At 42.0% G+C, this 21,397-nt stretch overlaps 1 protein-coding gene across 12 annotated transcripts in view; it reads right to left on the bottom strand.

The window, feature by feature from the left end:
* Nucleotides 1–21,397, bottom strand: part of Eph (Eph receptor tyrosine kinase) — a 167,863-nt gene that overhangs the window by 99,976 nt on the left and 46,490 nt on the right. For all 12 annotated transcript variants that reach the window (XM_046630807.2, XM_069136936.1, XM_069136939.1 and 9 more), the window contains exon 2: nucleotides 11,669–12,393. In XM_046630807.2, the coding sequence (XP_046486763.1) occupies nucleotides 11,669–11,762 (94 nt within the window). In that variant the 5' untranslated portion in view covers nucleotides 11,763–12,393. The remainder of the gene's footprint in view (nucleotides 1–11,668; nucleotides 12,394–21,397) is intronic.

Here is a 21,397-nt window from a genome sequence, read left to right as displayed (position 1 = left end):
TCGGAGAAAGGAAACGAGTTGGCAAGTAGCCCGTCAGATTGACCGTAACGATAAATTGAATATTGTGTTAAAATGCGTACGACATTCAATGAATCTAGTTCGCGTGACACAATCCGTGGCCATTGTGAGCTTGGCTCCCGATATTTTTTTTCACGGACGTCTCACGGCTGCCAGGTGTTAAAACTCTAATATTTAATGCCTTGCTCAACGAACATTTCGTAGGCGATTGGCTGAGTTTTCATGACCAGGATTTTTCTATACCGGCTAGTGAAAGCATAATGTATACTGACAAATCGTACAATGTACTTTTTAACGGATTATATTTCATTGTCGATTAGTTTGATGAACGCTAAAGCTTTTCAGAGTCATAGTGATAGCAACAGTGACCGTATCATATTGTTCTTCAACTTGTAACTCTAAATGAGAGAAACTTGTAACTTGAGAGATACGAAACAGTGCATAAACGTATCAGTACGGCAATAACGTCAAGCATATTAGGGATTCAACAACTCGATCACGAGACGTTGAGCTTCGAGTGAAGCTGTGCGAAGATGCAAGATACGTTGAATCAGCCGAAAACAATACCGGCCCCATGTCCGTGTAATTTTTGATAGCCATACATGCTTTTGAATTGTAATAAAAAGAAAAGTTACCACGTTGCAGTAGTAAAGTACGGGTTAAAAAAAATACCTTATCATAGCTATACAATATTTAAATATCTAACGGAGATAGGAAAATGAACGGAAAAGGTAATTACGCAGGGGGATAAACTGAATTGAATATTTTTGGTTTTCCAAATATTGAAGCTATAGGTTGAAACGGTGAAAATGAAGTACCTATTCGACCATTAGCGAGTCAAGATTCCTTACAACTCAAGCCCGATTTGACGTCCCTCGCATAGTTACGCCAGTGCAGCGTAGTATAAGAGATAAGATAGGATCATAAACGTCAGAGACGCATAGAAATACAAATCCCATGCGGTATGGCAGTTTGATTTGCCGGTAGGTGGGTATCGCACTGACACGGCGAGTCGGTTTGTTGTCCGGTATGTTTGCCGCCGCGTTTGCTTCACGCTGTTATTCCGTATAGTATCATATTATAAGAGACAGCCGGTAATATCGCATGTCCTAGATAAAGTGCACCTGAGTATAACGGCGTTACGTACCTATCCACGCATACATGGACAAGCCATGCCGATTGCGCCGCGATACTTTGAATCTTTTTTTTATGCCCCCCGTGCAACCCGAGTAACTAGCTCTCCTCCGTTCCCTCTTTCCTTCTCTTTCTCTGTTCGACAATTGGAGGGTATACGTAATACGGTATAAGTGTGCTTCGTACGAAGGTATACCGACGTGCTGCGTGTAAGTTTGTACAGAGACGGGTATAAGTTATCTCTCGAGGCGATGAGCGAACCATCTGCGTGACCAGTCGGAGGATATTCCTTAGTGGGTACAGAAAGCGTGTTGTAATCCGAACACCGCCAATTGGACAACTCTCGAATATTGTCAGCAAAAAGATTGGCTTTAGCGCCAATTAGCTCCGTGATTGACGAGTGAACGTTCACCCGGATTCAGGATCGTAACGATTCGAGGGAGTCAATGAATTTGGAAAACTGCACGAAATTGTCTCAAATTAAGCTTATACGACATCGCGTCAAATTCGAATGATTTCAAGTCGCTTTACAATGAATTCCATTCGTTTCACATCGTTTCGAATCATCTAGTTCTACTACGCAACATCAAGTCCATTGAAATGACTTTGATTAAATATTCCAGACAAAGTGAAATTCGAGAATAGTAAGCGAAACTCTTGGAATCCAATGAAGTTTCATTTTTGACTTGGACCGTTCCTGAGAGGGCGAATACCGAGCTCCAAGTTGAAAACCGAGAGCTTTAAAGCATGTAGTATGTGAAAAGTCGTTTTTGGAGATATTCGAATGAGTTTCGTTAATTCTGAATGTATTCGACACTGAACCTTTTCGCGTTCCAGCCTCGACGAAGATGGTTGAACAATATTCGGAAGGTTCGGATTCCAACGGACTGGGTGTACAATACGCACTCTTTCGCGGGGTGGAAACGCGGAGAAGAGGAGAAGCGAGCGACGGCGATAGATCCCTGCCCAGGAAAAGTAAGAGTCTATATTCTTGAGCCGGGAAGGCCGTCATGAACGCAGACAGAGGCAAGAGCGTGGCTTTTTCCTTTTCTCGGTCCTGCGGCATCTCGGATTTTTCGCTTCGTCGTCGTCGTCTCTTACGCCTCGTTAATGAGTGTTTCGACGTACGTAGAATATAGGGATACCAGATCTGGACGCGACAGTGCGAAGCGTACCGAAGACGAAGAGGAGGATGCGAGAAGATGCGCGTACCTAATACTGGAGTTTCGAGAAGAGACTACAACGAGACAAGATCACGATGGAAAAAATCGAGACGATACCAAGATTTTGCCTTCAAATGGCGACAAGAGTCTCGCCAACATTAGTCAATGTTCAAAGGTGAACAGTAATGAATAAAACTCGATATTAAATTTTTTTCGAAATTTCATTAATTTCTTAAGGTTACACTGCTACGCAAAGCCCCAGTTTTCTTGCATCATATCAAGAATTCGAAATTTATACCAAGTAATCATCCAACAAGATCGAGACGAAGACAAGACTAAGACGAGACACGAAAATAGTTTTTTTTTTTTTTTTTTCGAGACAAAGACAAAGCGTGGAAATTGAAGTTTTTTCGAGACCAAGACAAGACTCTGCAAAGTCTCGCCTGCTCTGGTCTTGTGCCCAGCGCTACGCGTACCTTCACACTCCGCCGACCGGAGGCCATTTTTCTCAGCCAATTAAAATTTATGTGCTTTCATCTTCGTGCGAGACGCATACCGCCCGCCCGGTTGTGCGCAAGATGAGACTGCGCTGCGTATCGTATCGGCCGCTAGAAGTTGGACGAATAGGAAAAATTCCCGTCGTTAAACAGGTATACAATTTTTTATCACAATTCCATAATGAACCGAAGCCTATTTCAGTGTAAAAACCGTATAAATTGATACCAGGATCTTACGGATTACGGGTATGCAGTTTGATTTTTAACAGATGATCTACTGCATTGCATTGAATCTTGCATTTTGCAAGATTTACAGGTTATCTCAAGGGCAATGAAGTGATCCACTTTTTTAACTCAAATCATGTCTGTCATACATACCTACTGGTAAATTCATTACCCTAAGAATGAATATACGCAGACAGTTGAAAAAAATGACTAGATATTTTCTACAGAGAAGAAATCATACGAACTTTGTACTCGGCGAATATTATTGTAAAGACGATAATAAATTGGTAGCAATAAGCATGTCCTTCCATTTGCGATTCTATTATTAACACTACGTGCGTTCTGGGGATTGTTATTCAGATAATTTCACGGAAAACAGATCTAAATTCTATTTGTTAATTTGCGACGCCCGTATACGTGCTATTGATTTTTCATAGGCACGAAACTGGAACGTAAATCGTCGAGCTAAAACGGTATCTCAGTGAATCGTTTGACGTTGGTTATACCCGTATATCCGAAGTTATCACCGTTGAGAATCTAGTCGCCATGCGATGTGTGATGGGTACCTAGATATGCATGAGTGCATTACGACGTCTAAGCTATCCAGCCGTGTGTTCATTTACTGCAAAAATATCATCACCCCGGCGTGTCGAGAAGACGACGCGGGTAGCTATTTTGGACTTCAGTACTGCCTATACGGCGATAATTAACCGACTTGCTAATTCCTCTTCCGACCTGCTATTTTTGAGCTTGAATGAAGTCGCGCGCGCCGCCACGCCGCACACATTACAGATGCCGAAGTGTGCGATCCCCACTTTTCAGCTTTGAATGTGCGAATTCTTACCGCATCAACGCCGACTTTTCCCTCGCTTGCGCTGCCGCTGCTGCCTGCTGCCTGCTGCCGAGGAGTGCTAGGTATGCGGTCTGAGTGAAGATTGAGAGTGGAGATATACCTGTACGATACACGCACGTATGCATGACGTACGTTGGACGCGTGTATCCGATGTGCGGTACGAAAAGGTTCACGCGCATCGGAGCTTCAGAGGTGTGCATGGTAGGTATGCGTATGTGTACATATTGTAGGCATACCGTGCAGTATGCAGCGATTATATGGCAAGTGAATGCCTCGCGTGCGAATTTCTTCGTCTTTTTTTCTTTTCGCACTACTTACGGAGCGAGTCTGCAGGATTGACAACGGTTTCTTACCTAGGCGGTGTAATGCGTATGGTTGATACGGATTTGAATCGACGTGATTACCGGAAAACTTCAATCATTCGTGCAGGAAATAGTTTCTTCTTTTCGATAAATACTTGAAGATGGCGTGTGACGTGCACGATAGTGATTAAAACGTTCTTCGCATATGCGTGTCTACGTACCGCCCCTGTTGACCGGAGTCTAATTTCGTCGACCTATCGGAAGTTTATAATTCCAACTTCAAGCTCAAACGGTTTATCCACTCGACGTCGTTCATTTTCAAACCCTTCGTATTCATCAAACTCCAAAGTTGGACGTCCCGGGAATTAGCGATAACGTCAAGGGTCGAGCTTCCGGAAAATAGCATCGCTCGCGTCACCGTCGATTCGCGATAATGTCGATAAAAGGAACCCGCGACGTATCAAAAATGATATCCTTTATAAAACGTCCAGTGATAACGCACTGAGAATTGTCATATATATCAAGTTCACATTCTTTTCTTCGGAAAAATTTCTGACTCACCGCTGGCAAAACGAGTACAGTTACCAAAGTATTGCCGAACGCTTAGCAGCAGCATTCTCGTGGAGAAACGATTTAAGAACTGTAATAGCAGCTCGAGCGAATCAGGTTCTCAACATAACTCTGAACTTCGTGCGACACCTGCTTGGCATTTAGTGCCTACTTTGTCGTATTTTTACCGCCAGATTAGTATATGAATTATACGACGTGTATTCCACCTAATAAGCAGTAAATTCGATCCAAGTTCGATACGATGACGTTAACCACGTATAAATTGTCATTTCAATTGTGCTGCACGGATGAAGTTTCACGTCCTGACGGTCGAATCACCGCTTAATTCGACTCATCGTCACACGTAAGATTATCAAGCCGACTATTTTTCAGCAGTCGCACTATCAAAATGTAAGAACAATTCGCAAAACGTCGAATTATGCAAATTTCGTGTTAGTGAAATTAAACGAACGTATACTGCCGCAAACATAGTCGGATAACGATACCAGCAGCCCAATATCGTATCACAAACAAATTCCCGAAGAATGGTAAAGCGATACACTTCTGTCTCCGTCCTTCTCGACGTCGGCGATCGGGAGGTTTTCCATCCCGAGCATTCTCTCTCGGACCGGGATCTTTCTGGGCAAGCAAGCCGCCGTCCTCGTGTCCCGGCAACGGGCCGATGGGCACTTGGGCTCTTGGCTCCTTGGCTCTTTGGCTCTTTGGCTCTTTGGCTATTTGGCTCTTGGGCTCCGAGGCCGATCTGCAGGCTTATACTCGCGGGATGCTGCCCGCAGCGCGCCGCTGAACCATCGAGTGTGTGGGTATGATGGCCGTGTGCACGAGGTGCGGCAAGTGGTCTGTCTCTCTGCACTGTGTGGATGTTATGTCCGAGGTATAGGTATGCGGTGGGACGGGCTCCTCTTCTTCTTTTCCTCCTCCTTGTCCTTCTTCGTCGTCGTCGTCTTCTTCTTCTTCTTCTTCTTCTTCTTCTTCTTCTTCTTCTTCTTCTTCTTCTTCTTCTTCTTCTTCTTCTTCTTCTTCTTCTTCTTCTTCTTCTTCTTCTTCTTCTTCTTCTTCTTCTTCTTCTTCTTCTTCTTCTTCTTCTTCTTCTTCTTCTTCTTCTTCTTCTTCTTCCTCTTCCTCTTCTCGTCCGCGCGCCGAGGCAGCGTTGCCAAGTAAGTATTATTTTTCAAGACGGAAGACAACTTGCTCGCGTGTATCTCAGCGTCTCCAGTCCACCGTAAGTAACTAACTATACCTGCTGCTGCTGCTGCTGCCGCTACAGGCCTAGGATAACCGTACGAGAAACCGAGAAAAATCCGGGTATTCCGGATTTCGACGAGACTCGTGCAGTTTGCGGCGAAAAATTTACCACTTCCTCTTCCCGTGCGGTGGCAGTCACCGCGATCACGCGAGAACGGTTTTTTATTCATTTCTTATCCGATTTTCGGGTCAGTTTGTTTATAATGTAAACGCCATTTATGCTTTCAGGGCTCAATCCGGGTTCTCTGTGCCTTTTCATTTTCATTTAATTTCGTTTCGTTTCATTCTTTTTCATTTGTGCGATGTTTAAATTAGTGCAACTGTTGAATTGATTCCCTATTTTTATCCCCACTTTTTTGATTTGCAATTGCTGGTTTTGTCGTTTGATTCTTTGGTTTACTTCTCTGCTTGGCAAAAAACGATGAGTTGGTAACGTCAACGTAACGATACGTGTTTAGAAAGAATCATTTTTTCACAACTTTAGGTTTGTCTGAAATTTAGTAAACCATAGTAAAGCAGAATATGCTCATATTTCGAAAACTCACCTACTTCAAAGTGGTTTTCTAACTGCAAAGTCAAGATTTTTCTCATGATGTTTCGTTACGTTAATTTTTCTAACCTCAGCCTCATAATAAAAAAGGACACGTCTACATGTGTAACGCTATAACCGGGGTTTCAAAGGTTTCGTTCGTGTCATCAGCGTTAGGAGCCTCAATAAATGCTTGCAGACTATTTCGGGTTTTATGTACAAATTTGATATACAACTTTCGTAATGTTTTTTTTTTTTTGTGTTTATAGCCTTGAATCGTTACAGTGTTCAAGAGAGCGTAGAATATGTAAGTAGGTTGTACATAGGAAATTAAACCAATGAATTCGAAACAGTCATAAAACTGAAATGGCTAGCTACCAACCGATTCAGGTCGATTCTTCTTTGGAACTTCTTTGGAATAGATAATCGGGTGATAAATAAAGTTCACCAATATTCGAAACTAAACGAAAGGTAAGAAGTCGTGAATGGTTTCGTAAGTAAATAAATAAATAAAGGGGCGAAAGAACAACGACACCTCAGTGATTAAACTTTATTCCGATTAATACCAGTTTGTACAGGTCAGTGTCGCTTGAAAACACAATAAAAGTCAAACCTATTCAAATTAACGTCGAGTTTGACGTACGACATGATCATCAAGATACATCGACCAATTTTACCCTGACTTCGCTTCAGGCTTCGAGCATCCACTATGCCACGTTAGATCAACGTCGTACCTTGATCATTTCCATTTCTAAAGAATGTACCCTGCGTCCACAATTTCGTGGAATTCGGGGCGATCGTCGACTTCCGGAATGCTGAGCCGTTCGAGTGAATTCAAAAGAGGCATTATAAGTTATCTTTTACCCAAATGAGGGAAATACAGGTCAAACTTTTTTTTATTTTTCATCCAAGAGAGTAAAATATGTATTATATCTAAATAATACTTTTACCTAATCGATCATTTGTAACGGTAACTAATGACGATTAGATTAAAATAAAGAATTCATAATTTTCCGACATAACGATTAGATTTTATAAGCATCATTTGAGTCCGAATATTGGTCAAATAAAAAGTTATGAAAATCAAATCTATTCGTACTCTACAAGCTTTTATTTTGCAGAGCTGATGAGCCTAAAAAAAAATTGACACCGAATAATTCTCTCACTTTAAAACCTTGATCACCTTGATCATAAGACTGATTTAAAAACATGTCAAATTGTTTATGTCGTCGGAACTCTTCTCAATCATTAACGATCGATAACCTGGTATCAACTTTCGAAAGTGTAAACAATCATTGTAATATCACCGATTTGTCTATCCTTACTCCTTCAACACTAATTTGTCAGAAAATAATTACAACATGACTGAATCTGGATTAAGCCCCAATTTGTGAAAGTAAACCAAGTCTACGTGTTCCCTGGCATGTAATATCAAAGTGAATACTAACTTCCCCTTCCTTGTATAAAATCGTAAATAAAACATGACGTATACGCGAGAGTATGGGAGCAGCGTTTATATACTTTCGGCATCCGTCTAATGATTGTAATTTCGAAAATTGACGAATTATGAAATTAGGAGGGAATACGAGGAGGGGCTGGAATTTTTACACACGTATGAGCCCAAACGCGTGTCCGAGACCGAGCAGTGGAGCAAGAGAGAGAGAGAGTGAGAGAGGGGGGGTGAGGAAGAGGGAGTGGTGGCTGGCCGCGCGATTTCGGGATAAAATATGGAAAACGATGGAACAACGGGACAGTAATCGAAGCGGGTAAGATCGGATGCTGCCCCGAGGCAACTAATACCTGCAGGTTGGATCGCAGCCAGCGGTAGGTGGGTTATACCTGGCTGGGCCAGGGCGCGTAGACGACGGAAGAAGAAAGGAAGAAGAAAGAAGAAAGAAGGAAAGAAGGAAAAGAAGAAGACCAGCGCACTCTACTTTGCCCCACACACTCGCACAGAGCGGCAGCAGCGCCACGCGATCCATACAAAGTAGCATGAGCGTCGAGAATGAGCAGGGCAATCCGCTCTTGGTGGCGGGGCACCGGGAATCGAGGATGAAATTAAAGCGGGAAAAAAAGTGAAATTGCCGACGAAAACCGAGCGGAGCAGCCCGGCCAAACGGGAAGAAGCTAATGCTCGGAATTGGTCGAAAATTGAGTTTCGAACCTCCGAAGCTCCGCTTCTGCATTCCGGACGTATGCTACCCGTGTGCACGCTGTACTGCACGCAGCACTTCGGCCCCAGCTGCTCGACACATCTCCTACCCTGTATCCGCTTAATTATTTCCCGCTATTCCGCTATTCCGTTAATTCCCGTACGTGGCTATACACCTAAGTCGACGATTGGTCCCAAGTCGATATTTTGGAACTCGTTTGAACCTCTTTACCCTTTGTATCACCTTCGTAGTTTATAATGTGCCGAATCGAATTTAGGTCTCATTTACACCCTACGTATGGTCCCTCACGCCTCACACAAGTTTGGCTCAATCGTGTCTCAAGGTTCTGGAAAAATTCTAGATTAAAATCGAACCGCGAAATCCTCGCATCGCACTATCGGTAACACTCTGTAGAACCTCGGATCTGAGAAACTCGGTGAAAGAAAACCTCAAGGATTGATTGAGGTTTAAGCCAGGAATATTATAAACGAGGTCCCTGAAGGTCGAATGAGAACCATAATCTTGATTCTCGTAGTAACCTCAAACATTTGAATCGAATGAGTTCTTTACACAGGATTTCCCTATCCAAGAAGGTCTCACGTAAGCCTGAAATACCTAGAAACTTTCTTGAGTATCAAATCAATTCTCTTTTTTAAGAAGAAATCTAGCAAACACCGTGACACTTTTTCACAAAAAAAAACTTGTGCAAGCTTATCGCCAACACTTCATTCAAATTTTGCGTAGATATAATTCGGAGTTTTGGGTTGCTTATAGAACTGGTCCTATTGTTAACACTCGATAGAAACCACCGGAAGAAAAATAATATATTGTGTAACGAGAAGACAAACTCGGTCTTTTCGAGCTGAGCGTAAGTTTGCAATATGAGTCGTAGGTGAGCCGAAGACGAAGATCGCAAATACGCAAGGCGAAAAGACCGTTGCCTCCTTGTTGCACACGATTCTTTGTATAACGAGAGTATGTTGCGCGTTTTTTCACGGAGCACGAAATTGAGGTTAGGGTCGCGTAATGTAGAATTTGTTCGCCATAGCGCATGCGCAAACTACAGAAAAGACCACTTTAACTCCTAGGATTTAAAAGTAATCTTTTCAGTACTCCGCGCATGCGCATTCCCAGACTTACTCTGTCGTCATAGAAACGGGTACTTTGCGTGCGGAAAACACGCATGGAAAAACGCGTAAAGCGTGCTCGCGTTATATAAATATTATGCTTGCCGAAGGTATACCGTGTTTACCATACAGAGAACTCGGTCTCCGAGGAAATTCTCAGAGATTTTCGTCTCACAATCAAACATAAATCTCTGGGGATTCCAGGTCTTTCAGGACCCACTGATGTATGGGAACATTTCGCGTTGTCTCGACCTACCTCTAATCCTGACTGTCTTGAATTTCTCATTCCGATCTGTGTGTTACATCGTGTCTACAGGAAAACAATTTATATATGCACCTAAATCAAGTTTCGCAGATTTCTTTCTCCACCTGTAGTTGTTATGACTAATTGAACTGCCAATTCGGAATTCTGTTTACTTTGCAACAATAAAGCACGGTTTAAAATTCCGCAATGCCGGTACAAAAGACGTTTTTGTTTGAGAAAAAAAAGTTTTTATTTGAAGAAATATTTTAGTAGAAGAGTTAGCTACAGAATAACTAAACTATTCAAAGATATACTGGATCTCATTCTAAATTGCTTTCCGTGATAATACATTTGCAGTTCAATCGCTAGATTATTTTTTGCTTCTATCGTACGATTAACTATAACCACGTTAAATTAAAAGAGATAAAAAAAAAAAATTCATTCAAAGTTACCACGATAAATACTGTAAACGAACTGTCCGCATAATTTGAACATTTTCACCTGCCGACTAGACTTGTGGGATATTGTATCTAACGCGCAGCTAATTGGAACATGAAATCGAAGATGTGTAAGGTCGGAGGCATGAGATCGACTTGCCACGAAATACCCCGTAAACATTAAGTAAGTTTAGATATATCTGGCTGGATATTTACTGCGCTCGAAGAGCTGGAGGTAATACCGATTGAGCAGATGGTCCCATTAAACGGGGTGGCTACAGGATCGAGACCGTCAAGTAGAGCGGACAGCGATGAAGGTAACGTTCTCCAGGAATCGCGCAGTTAATTCAGTTAACAGCCAGACTGATTATGACCGTTAAGAAACCACCGGCAACAACTTTTATCTTATTTTGAACAAAAATCCGGTCCCGAAACACTTACCGGACAAAGTTAGTGTGTGCGCGACTGCCGAAGAATACGCTCAAGATCCGAAGAAATCCTGAATCGTAAACGTGTAACTTTCCACATCAAAAATAAATATCATGTGGAATTTGAAAATTCAAGTACAATTGAAGTCAACATTTAACTCAGTAACACTTCTTCGTCTACTAGTAGGAGTTATTTAAATTCTTAAAGTTTAAATTTGAAGAAATCAATTCGGAGCTCGAAATAAACTGAAAACATAAACGACGTTGAGGTGACAAAGTTTCCTGCTGTTAAGAATGAATTCAAGATGTAAATAAATTTGACCTGAAAGTAAATTTAAAACAAACAATTGCTATTCACTGCCAATATACATATATTAGAGATGCAGTGTATAAATATGGTCTTTGAGTTGATGGTAAAATTCACAAACAAGATCTCAGTGTTAGTAACGGTTTGACTAAAACAAAAGTTCAATACGCTTGCCGGTCAAACGAAGAAAGCAAAAAAGAAACTTCCGTTGGACAATTATTGATTTAGGAAAGAGAGAAAAAAAAGTGTCTCGGAACATAAATTGATGACCATTTCAAGGGTTTCTAATCCACTCGGTGAGTCTATCCTCGGAACGAAACCTCCATAGGAATCGATACCCGAGTGGCTATAGCAATTGACGGTGTACCTATTAGAGGGAAAGAGAGGAGGCAGTGTGGAAAAAAGTTAATGGTATATAATCGATTATGGCTCTTACCTTGTTCGCCGCGCGTAGTTCTCAGGTATAACACGATCGGGCATATGACTAAGAAAAGCATCTTGTCCGCCATTTTAACGGTGGCCATGATCATAATTGCCCCGTCAACGAAATCCTGGGGTGTCGAAGGGGGCGGATGGCGAAGGCGAGAGCGTCACTGCAGGTTCTTCATGCTTATGTCATCGAGTAGTCCTCGTCGTACGATCTCCTCCAAGATGGCCAACGCTGAGCGAGTGGCAACGAGAAGGACGCGAGGAAGAGACGCGACTTTGTCCAAGAGATGAGATTAAAAAAAAAAATAATAAAAAATAATATTCCCTGTCCCATCTACCAACCGTCCCGAAGTATGGGCGAATCAAGGCTCGCTCGTCGACCGCCCAACTTTTAGCTTCGAGGGATTCCAGGTTGCGGATTGGATCGCATTACAACCGGGTAACACACGCCAACGGGGCTTCGTCGAGCAGCCAGCAGCTTCGTTTCTTCTCTCTCCTTCTCTCTCTCTCTCTCTCTCTCTCTCTCTCTCACTCTCTCTCACTCTTCTGCTGTACGGTCGATTCTATTTCGTCCCCATTTATTGCTAGTACTTTTTACCCCTCCAAGGCCCAGCCAGCCAGGCTCAGGATCCCCTTGAAGGCGCTAGTAGTCGATCCTTGAGAGATATACAGACCAGACTCAGCTCCAACCGATCCTAATCTTGCTCGCGGACTCCAGGAGCGAACGATCTTCTGAAAGAAGCAAATTACCGAGTTCGTTAATTCAAATCCTCGACATTATAGGTATAAATACATTATATTTCGAGTCTCGTTCTTCGAGATTACGACGATATATGCGCGTGTGTGTTTGTGTGCAGGATAATGGGGAAATGTTATTATACGCTTCATTGTTGTATCCAAGCGGTTTCTTACACTTTTACTCATCATATATGGGGCATTACACTGCCAAACCGAATTACACGTTCAACTCTAGCTATTTCCTAGTTCCTGTAAATTTTTCATCACTCAACTAATCTTCACAATGCATATTCCCGAAAGCAAATCAGTGACCAGTGAAAAAATTGCACTGTCAAATTTCAGCAATTAATTTTTAAGCTTCAGGCTTCAATTCTTGTTTCGGAAAAACTTAATTTCTTTTGGTCTCAAAAAATCGTCGATAAAATTGATTTTAAGGCAAAAAGCGAGAAAGCGTTTCAGACTCGTTAAGACGTGGCAGTAAAAAAATAAAAATCAGATCTGAGACGGCCAAGGTCAGCCGACACAGGTTTAGAATACTCCATAGATTGCATACATTTTTTCATTTAAACCATTTCAATGCGATATGGTTTTGTCTCCTCGTTTCTAAATAGCACACGGAAAGCTGTTAGTTTCTAATGACGCATACCTACACCTATACCTATCTATACTGAGATAATAAATGTGTACTGGTTAAGTATTATGAGACACAACCTCGATTATCACACCTCTCCATCAACAACGGTAACAGCCTGACTAATTACGTTGCGTCTGCAAACGCGACCACGCTTTCTTTCCTTCGGTTTTTCTTATATTATCCTTTTTGTCGCGATTGGCGAATGGATCGGCGACTCGCGTACCTTTAACCCACGTCATTTTACTTCAACACTTTCGAACACGGATTCTTTATTTTGGTGTATAACATTTGACGTAGGCGTTAAACTTGGACATAATTCGTTTCGCGAATTATTATATTTCAGAATTATAATTGCCAATTATACTTTTTTCACTTGACATACTCAGTAAAAGTACCACATGACGGCAGTTTGCATGTTTTATTATTTATGAATTTGGTTGAACACGGACACTTTTGGAAGCCTCCATATATGTACCTCCTAAATCCGTATGTCAGGATTTTTGAAACGTTGTGAAAATATCTAGAATTCATTGCGAATGCAATGTGATTAAAATTCAAATAGAAATAAAAATACAAGAAACTGAGAAGTTGATTCTGAAAAAAAAACGCTCAATAATATTGAGTTGTTTAAAACAGGTAAAGAAATATAATCGCCAACGACCGTAAAAGATTACTGAAAATACTTCCCTCGTAGGCATAATGAATACGAACGTTTCTTGTCTTTATTATTTAGCCGAAAATTGCTATCATTTGATAATCTATATAACTCTATCTTGATTCTAATGCCTGGTATAACCAAAGCAAAGTCGAATAAATAAATATCTCGAACGCGTGAATAAATTTCAGATGCATGGATGATGTTCGTTTATCGTGTTTCTTTCTTTTTTTATTTCTTCCCCCTCACCACAACAGTTTACGTAAGATCATTAAAAATGAGTCAGCCCCAATCACCTCGTGCGTCAACCATGTGAAAGTGGTAGATTTCAAAGTGAAATTCCAACTGCAGTACGACACTGCCCAATAGATCAAAATAATATACGATTAAAGAAAGAAATAAATAAATTTAAAAAAAAAAAAACATCTAGATGACGCAATTGCTACTCGTATAATACACCGCAGGTGAGATCGTGTGTTCAAAAATGCCGAGAGTTATTACAGGCACGAACCTCGATCGCCCCGATGCACGACAATAGCTTCCCGATTAGGATGCTCAATCAATCGATCGATAATTAGTCGAGCTGCAGCGGTAGACGCACGTATATATAGGATATATACACCTATGTTTATATATTGCAGGCACAAGTATACCACGTACATAAAGGGCAAGAGTAGAAAACAGCGCCGCCGCCGTCGCTGGAAACTTATCCGGTCGAAAATTGAGTGAAAATCTCTGGCAATTTTCCCTGGAGTAAACAAAAGTCTGCTGCTGCCGCACGCCCGCGCACACACACACGCGTGCACACAACGTCGAGAGCTCGGTTCATTAGACCCGGGTCAACGATCAATCCGGTCGCGTCGACCCTTTTGTAGACGTTTCGGAGTGCCTGCAGCAGCGGCGGCAGGGATCACCCTCGCATTTGGCACGCTTCGATATTTATTGCCGAAAGGCTCCTAAGCGCGATCGCTTTTCTACACCTACACATGCATATAATAATCATATCCATAGGTGTGCGAGCGATGGGACGAGAAGCGCGGGAACCGGAGGCGCCGGCGCAGTTATGCTTGGGTAAAGGGAAAACACCATCGACCTGTGAAATCAAGGAGTGAAATTAAAAAACTTACAGTTAGTAAGCGATATTCGCGAGTCATTCTCGGCGACCGTTGTACGGTCGCCGAAGTTTCAGACACCCTGAACGGGTTACAATTCATTGCGCTATTGTATGGTTGAAGCTACGACGTGTCCCGGTGACATTTTAGCACCTTTCTAGACTCCGATAGGACTGTTTCCTAAAATTCAGTGAGTAAACCTGGTTTTAAATCGGATATCAGAGAGGCTTCATCGAGTTCTCCATACTTTGGGATTTTTGTTCCCGAAGGCTTTCCGAGGGCAATGAACTCGTGTCATCGTGCAGCACCGCACACACACACGCACGCATGCGGCGATTTCGATCATACAACCCGGCATGTCTTCGAATGATCAATTCGATGTTTTATGATTTATCGAACGCCGGCCATACCACGCAGCCGCACAATCAAGACCTTGTGCACTTCGTAAAATCGAACAGCCTGTCTATAGCCGTTTTCAAATTGCCTCTAAAACGTCTCGATTTATGGTTACGAACAACGACGAATTTCGACCCGCTCGTCGCACGGAAAGGTCTGGATTTCGGCACGTTGCACAGCATCTGAAAATGCGGTCGAATTCGAATTTTATCGTAATACCTAAATATCGAGTCTGGTGTAAATACGTAACTGCTGCCATGTGTTGAATTTGGAATTGAACGATTAATGTGCTTCAACGTTGTAGAAAGCAACAGACGAGCGTCTGTCGTCTTGTTCCAATGAATCAGGGTTCGTATGCTTTTTGGAACCCGAAATTCCCTGACTATTCCAGGTGTTCCAGCCTGGAAATAGAATTTTTTTCAGTAACCTTCCAAGAAATATGCCGCTGATTAATAACAATTTTTTTTGCATATTAATACTAATACCTTCAATATTACCTGGTAATTAATTCACTGTCCGAATACTAATTTACAAACAGCCAGCGATTTTGAGTAAGAAAAAAACGAAAGGAGGTTTGATACCAAGTAATGTACGTATAAGAACGAGTTTATTTCTTCAAGAAACTTAATTTTCCAGTCTTATTTTCGAAATTCCCTGACTTTTTCCTACTGTAAGAAACTCCCTGAGTTTTCCCGGTTTTCCAGGTTTTCCCTGTGCGTACGAACCCTGTGGATGTGTGGAAGAAATTTTAACAAACTGGAGCGATACATCGGCATCTTTATTAACGCGCCATTTTGAGTAATATAGTAAAACGGCTGCCAGCGATCCGAGGTAAAGATTAGCCCGATTCGTTGAGGAGAGCGGATGAATGGGATCGTTTAGAAATTTATTAGTATATCCATTACAACCGAGGAGAAGCATCTCGAGCACCGTTATCCTATACTGTAAACTTCGAACTATAAACGCTACAAATTTTAAAAACACGCGTTCCACTGGGATCCATTAAACTGCAACTGACAAGTCTCGTCGTTGTGATCGCTCATGTGACGTATAATATATCTACGTAAGAAAAAACATATACATACATATTGTAAAAATGTAAGTGAATGTATTATATGCTGTGAAGTGTGCCACTAGATACGCTTTCGCTAATTAATTATTTAATTTATTATATATTTGACACATTCTCGGGGACTATAATTATTATACGGATTATGGGTGTACAAATTTCAGTCGAAATTCCTGACGTATCATTAGCATCGTCGCGTCGTAAGAATAATCATGAGATATATTTTTTAAATACTCAAATTATAATACGGTTCGAGAAATTTCGATTACCGAGAATCTGTAACGAACGTTTTCGAAAATCTGTCGAAATATCAGGACGAAGTCGAAACATTATTATGAGGTTCTACACTGTACAATCACTCGCGATTAAAAATAACACTATTCATCGACTGGTTTTCAAAAGATTTCGGTTGCCGTTCGCAGGTACTTCAATAGGAATAACGACCGTCGTACTGTAATCTTTCCACTCGATGATCAAGATTTTCTCTTCCAAGGCTAATTGCGAAAACAATCAGTGTTGAAAAACGGTCTCCGCCTACAGGCGTAACGGGTCGCGGTGTATATAAGTTTCATAAAATCCGTGTGCAATCGCCGCGTCAAATCTCCTCGCAACGGCGCGATGTAAGCTCCTCGGATATCGTCGCAAGTGACGGTTAGGTGTAAGTTTAATCCTCGAGTTGCGTACAACGAGCGTTTCTATTGGCAAAAAAAAAAAAAGAATAAAAATGATTTTCGAAGCTGGGTGTTGCACGCAGGGCTCCGACGTCCGCAGGGACAACGGGAGGATCGCCTCCTATTCTCACCCCCTCGTCGCGACGATACCCACTCTCGAAGAGCTGGAAGCCAGGGGCGCCTCTCGCGAAATCGCCAAAGTGTGCGGAGGTGGTGGGTATACATAGCTGCGCCTTGTACCTCCGTCCGCCTATCTAACCCTGGCGGAAGGGAAAGAGAGACAAAACGGAAGAGGGCGAGGGAGAGGGAGAAAGTTATAAAAAAGGTTCGCCTAGCTGCGACGACGCCAGCGACACCAACGAGCGCGCGCTATGTGGAGAGGGACTCCTGGAGGATCAATACGACGCGCGTGCTCCCTCCCCCTCCCCCGCCCCCACCTTCTCACTCTCCCTCTTTATCTCTCCGTCGCTCTCTCGCTCGAACCCAAGGTCTGGTCGACGTCTCGCCCGCCGTACGTACACCGGAGCCGCCATTCTTTGCCTCGAAAGGAAAGGAAAGAAGAGAAGAGAAGAGGAGAGGAGAGGAGAGGAGAGGAGAGGAGAGGAGAGAAGAGGAGAGAATAGGAGAGAAGAGGAGAGGGGAGAAGATACCGCCCGAGGGGCGGGAGGAAAGACGGAAGGAGGGAGGGGAGGGCAAGACAGGGTGAAAGAGAGAGAGCGAAGGGACCGAGCGCGAAATTTTAGAGTGCCAAAATATAGGAGAGACGACGATGACGACGACGACGACGACGAGTTCTTCTTAAGCGGGCAAAGACCTCTTCTTCTCTCGCGGATGGGGAGAGAGAGAAAGAGAGCGCGAGGAGTTGGGGCCGCGCTAAGATGCAACCTCGAAATTGCAGACTTCAGTGAAATACAGGAGTGCCTCGGCTTGCACAGGGCTTGGTGAAAAATTTAAGATGTCCTCCGCCCCGCTCTGAGCGTCGGGCGCTAGGCGGCAGCCTCGCGTTTCGCCAAGTGGGCCGACGACGAAGGAGCTTCTCTTTCAGTCCAGACTTTTAGCCTTTCAGAGTTTCGATGAAAGAATTGGCTAAAACTAAAACTCGGAAATGGTTTTCTCCCGTCTCGTCGCGGTTGCGCAGAGTTTAGGTCTCCCTCTCTCTCTCTCTGTGTTTTCCTCGTGCTTCGGCTTATCATCGTCGAGAGTTTACCAAATCGGACGTTTCGTCCGGCTTTTTACACGGCATGCATTCTCGTACTCATATCCCGCAATCGCCGCACCGCCACCTGTAAAGATAAACGACGACGACGAAAACACAAGATTTACTCCTCGTGTATGAATTAATGAACACGCGAAAATATGCTTCTCCTTCATAGACAAAGTTCCGACCCAACTTTACGCGGAATTATGCAATATATCACAGAGTTCCCAACTCAAGCCGCGCTGCGTTATGCCAAGTTTTTTCGAAATCGACTCTCCGTCCGCAGATATTAAGGGACCATCTGACAACAGGTTTTACACATGATTGCCCGAGGTCATGATGCCTTCTACTACTGGCCCACATCAAGAATTAACGCAATGTTCAACGTTTGTTACATTTGGTTTAATTGTTCGGTCGACTGTGACAATTCAGCCACACTGTGAGAAAAAAAAATCATTACTCTAATCGACTCACAATCAGTGTACTTGTGCGTCGACTTACATACTGAACGTTCGTTCGACACTAGAACAACCATACCAGTCAAAATGACCGGTTATACAATTTCATTTAAAGATTCCTATTTCACGTTACATTTTATCTTGGTAGTTCTAGTCTTAATTCGACCAAATATAAGATAATTCAAGTAAGGTGAACACAACTTACAATTAGTCTTACTCAAAACTTAGAAATTGAGCAATTCTTTCTTCGAATCGAATCAATTTCTATTAGATCACACAACAACTACTGATTTACTTACAACAATGAATTTATTTCGTCAACGTACAATTATTTGTCAGTTTTCGCGATTATTATACTCATAATCCCATTAAAATTCTGTATAATGGGGTAGTGTAGAATTTCATGAAAAATCAATTTTAAGCCAACACTTATGGGCTATTCCGCGTCAACCGGATCAGTCATCTCTCAGATATTTTTTTAATTTGGCATGTGGATTGTGTGGGACGAGTTAGATTTTTGTGCCAAAGCGCGAATCTCATAATGCAAAATTCGATTTTTTATTAACAATAACAAATTAGACTCCCATTTTTTTCAAAAATTCATAACTTCGGCAAAAAATTAGATACAATATATTTTTTTTTTTCAAATTACGCGGAAAGCTCCATAGAATTTAAAAAAAAATACGAAATGGTAAAAACAAGTTGTTATCAATTGTTTATTTAACAATTAATTTTTCAAAGATTTTCAAAACAGTGACTGACACGATCAAAAAATTTTTTTAAAATTCTGACATGTTCCTTGAACTGTACTACAACCTGTGAATTAATTCCAGAGGGGTGTTTTTCTTCGTTTTCGAGTAAAAAATCATTAAAGGTGTCGATGCGCATGAAATTGCGGCCCGCCGAGTCTCTACGTAATGGCGGGCGGCCGGTTGCCGTCCACCGCTACACCGCGGTGGCGTCGCAGCGTTATTTTAGAGTCATTTTCACGATGTAGGACATGATTGAAGAATCTGAAAAAAATACTGTACCTTCACAAGGCCTGCTCAAAGCGATAAGTGAAGTTTCAAGAATGTGTTTTTATTTTAAAATAAGTAGCAAGTTATGTAATTATTATCATTTATGTGCACTCTCATGGTGTGTAACCGTTATTTTGAATCTCTGTAATAAAAAAACGGTGAAAAACACATTCCTGAAACTTCACTTATCGCTTTGAGCAGGCCTTGTGAAGGTACAGTATTTTTTTCAGATTCTTCAATCATGTCCTACATCGTGAAAATGACTCTAAAATAACGCTGCGACGCCACCGCGGTGTAGCGGTGGACGGCAACCGGCCGCCCGCCATGACGTAGAGACTCGGCGGGCCGCAATTTCATGCGCATCGACACCTTTAATGATTTTTTACTCGAAAACGAAGAAAAACACCCCTCTGGAATTAATTCACAGGTTGTAGTACAGTTCAAGGAACATGTCAGAATTTTAAAAAAATTTTTTGATCGTGTCAGTCACTGTTTTGAAAATCTTTGAAAAATTAATTGTTAAATAAACAATTGATAACAACTTGTTTTTACCATTTCGTATTTTTTTTTAAATTCTATGGAGCTTTCCGCGTAATTTGAAAAAAAAAAATATATTGTATCTAATTTTTTGCCGAAGTTATGAATTTTTGAAAAAAATGGGAGTCTAATTTGTTATTGTTAATAAAAAATCGAATTTTGCATTATGAGATTCGCGCTTTGGCACAAAAATCTAACTCGTCCCACACAATCCACATGCCAAATTAAAAAAATATCTGAGAGATGACTGATCCGGTTGACGCGGAATAGCCCTTATACGATATTTCACAAAGTGAAATAAGGATTAGGTATTCACCATGGAAATTACCGGAGAACGTAATTCATAAGTTTTAGAAAGTTTCCCTTAGCGTCTAGTTTTTCATTCGAGACTAATTATTTTTCTGCAGCTGAGAGAAAGAAAGCAGTAGGCTTTTGCCTCCTCCATTCCAGACAGTCTTATATGATGTATAAAATACTAATACTCGTGCATTACCAGACACTCGATGTTTCCAGCATTTAAGATCTTTCGCAGTTAATGAGATTATTCATAAACTTTTTATATTCAAATAACTGAACTGAAATACCGGCAACAAGATGTGGACGTAAAGTACGCGGCCGCTGCGCCGACGCATTCCTTGAGCATGAAAAAATGGCGAGAATAATACGAATCTCGAGCGACAAAACACAGGAATCGAAGTTTACGAAAGGTGAATCCTAAAATTATTCGATCAACACCTTACGCCCTTCTTTTGCAGCAGAGTATTTACGACTAATGTCAAAGTTGAATCCCCTGTAACTTTTTCCGAGTCATAACCAGTACCGGTATAGTATACTTCTCGACTGTAATTCCCAATTATTCAGAATCATCAGGATCACCTTGTTCTTATTATTTTTCGAAAACGATAACGCAGCTACAGCGATCGATTACCGATACGATTGTTCATTGTCTCAGTATTCCAACGTCCTCGGTTGCATACGTAGACAGAAATCAGAATGAATCATACCGTACCGTATAGGAAGTTGCGTGCATGAACGGCACGCGTGTTCGTGTGCGTCCGTCTGTGCGTTTAATGTAAGCCACGGTCCGGAGTATAATATAACAGGTATAACACGCGTGTGGGAAAAAGGAGCGAGAGGGTCTGATCGGAAATTCTATGGAGCCATGGCGAAGAGTCGTAAAGTAGGCGGTTGTTCCCCCGTAACCTACCAGCTCGTCCGCATTACAGCCGAGACGAAGCATCTTTATTTT

Source organism: Neodiprion pinetum, chromosome 6, assembly GCF_021155775.2.
Source record: "Neodiprion pinetum isolate iyNeoPine1 chromosome 6, iyNeoPine1.2, whole genome shotgun sequence".
NCBI classification, from domain to species: domain Eukaryota; kingdom Metazoa; phylum Arthropoda; class Insecta; order Hymenoptera; family Diprionidae; genus Neodiprion; species Neodiprion pinetum.
This window is presented reverse-complemented; position numbering and strand designations above follow the sequence as displayed.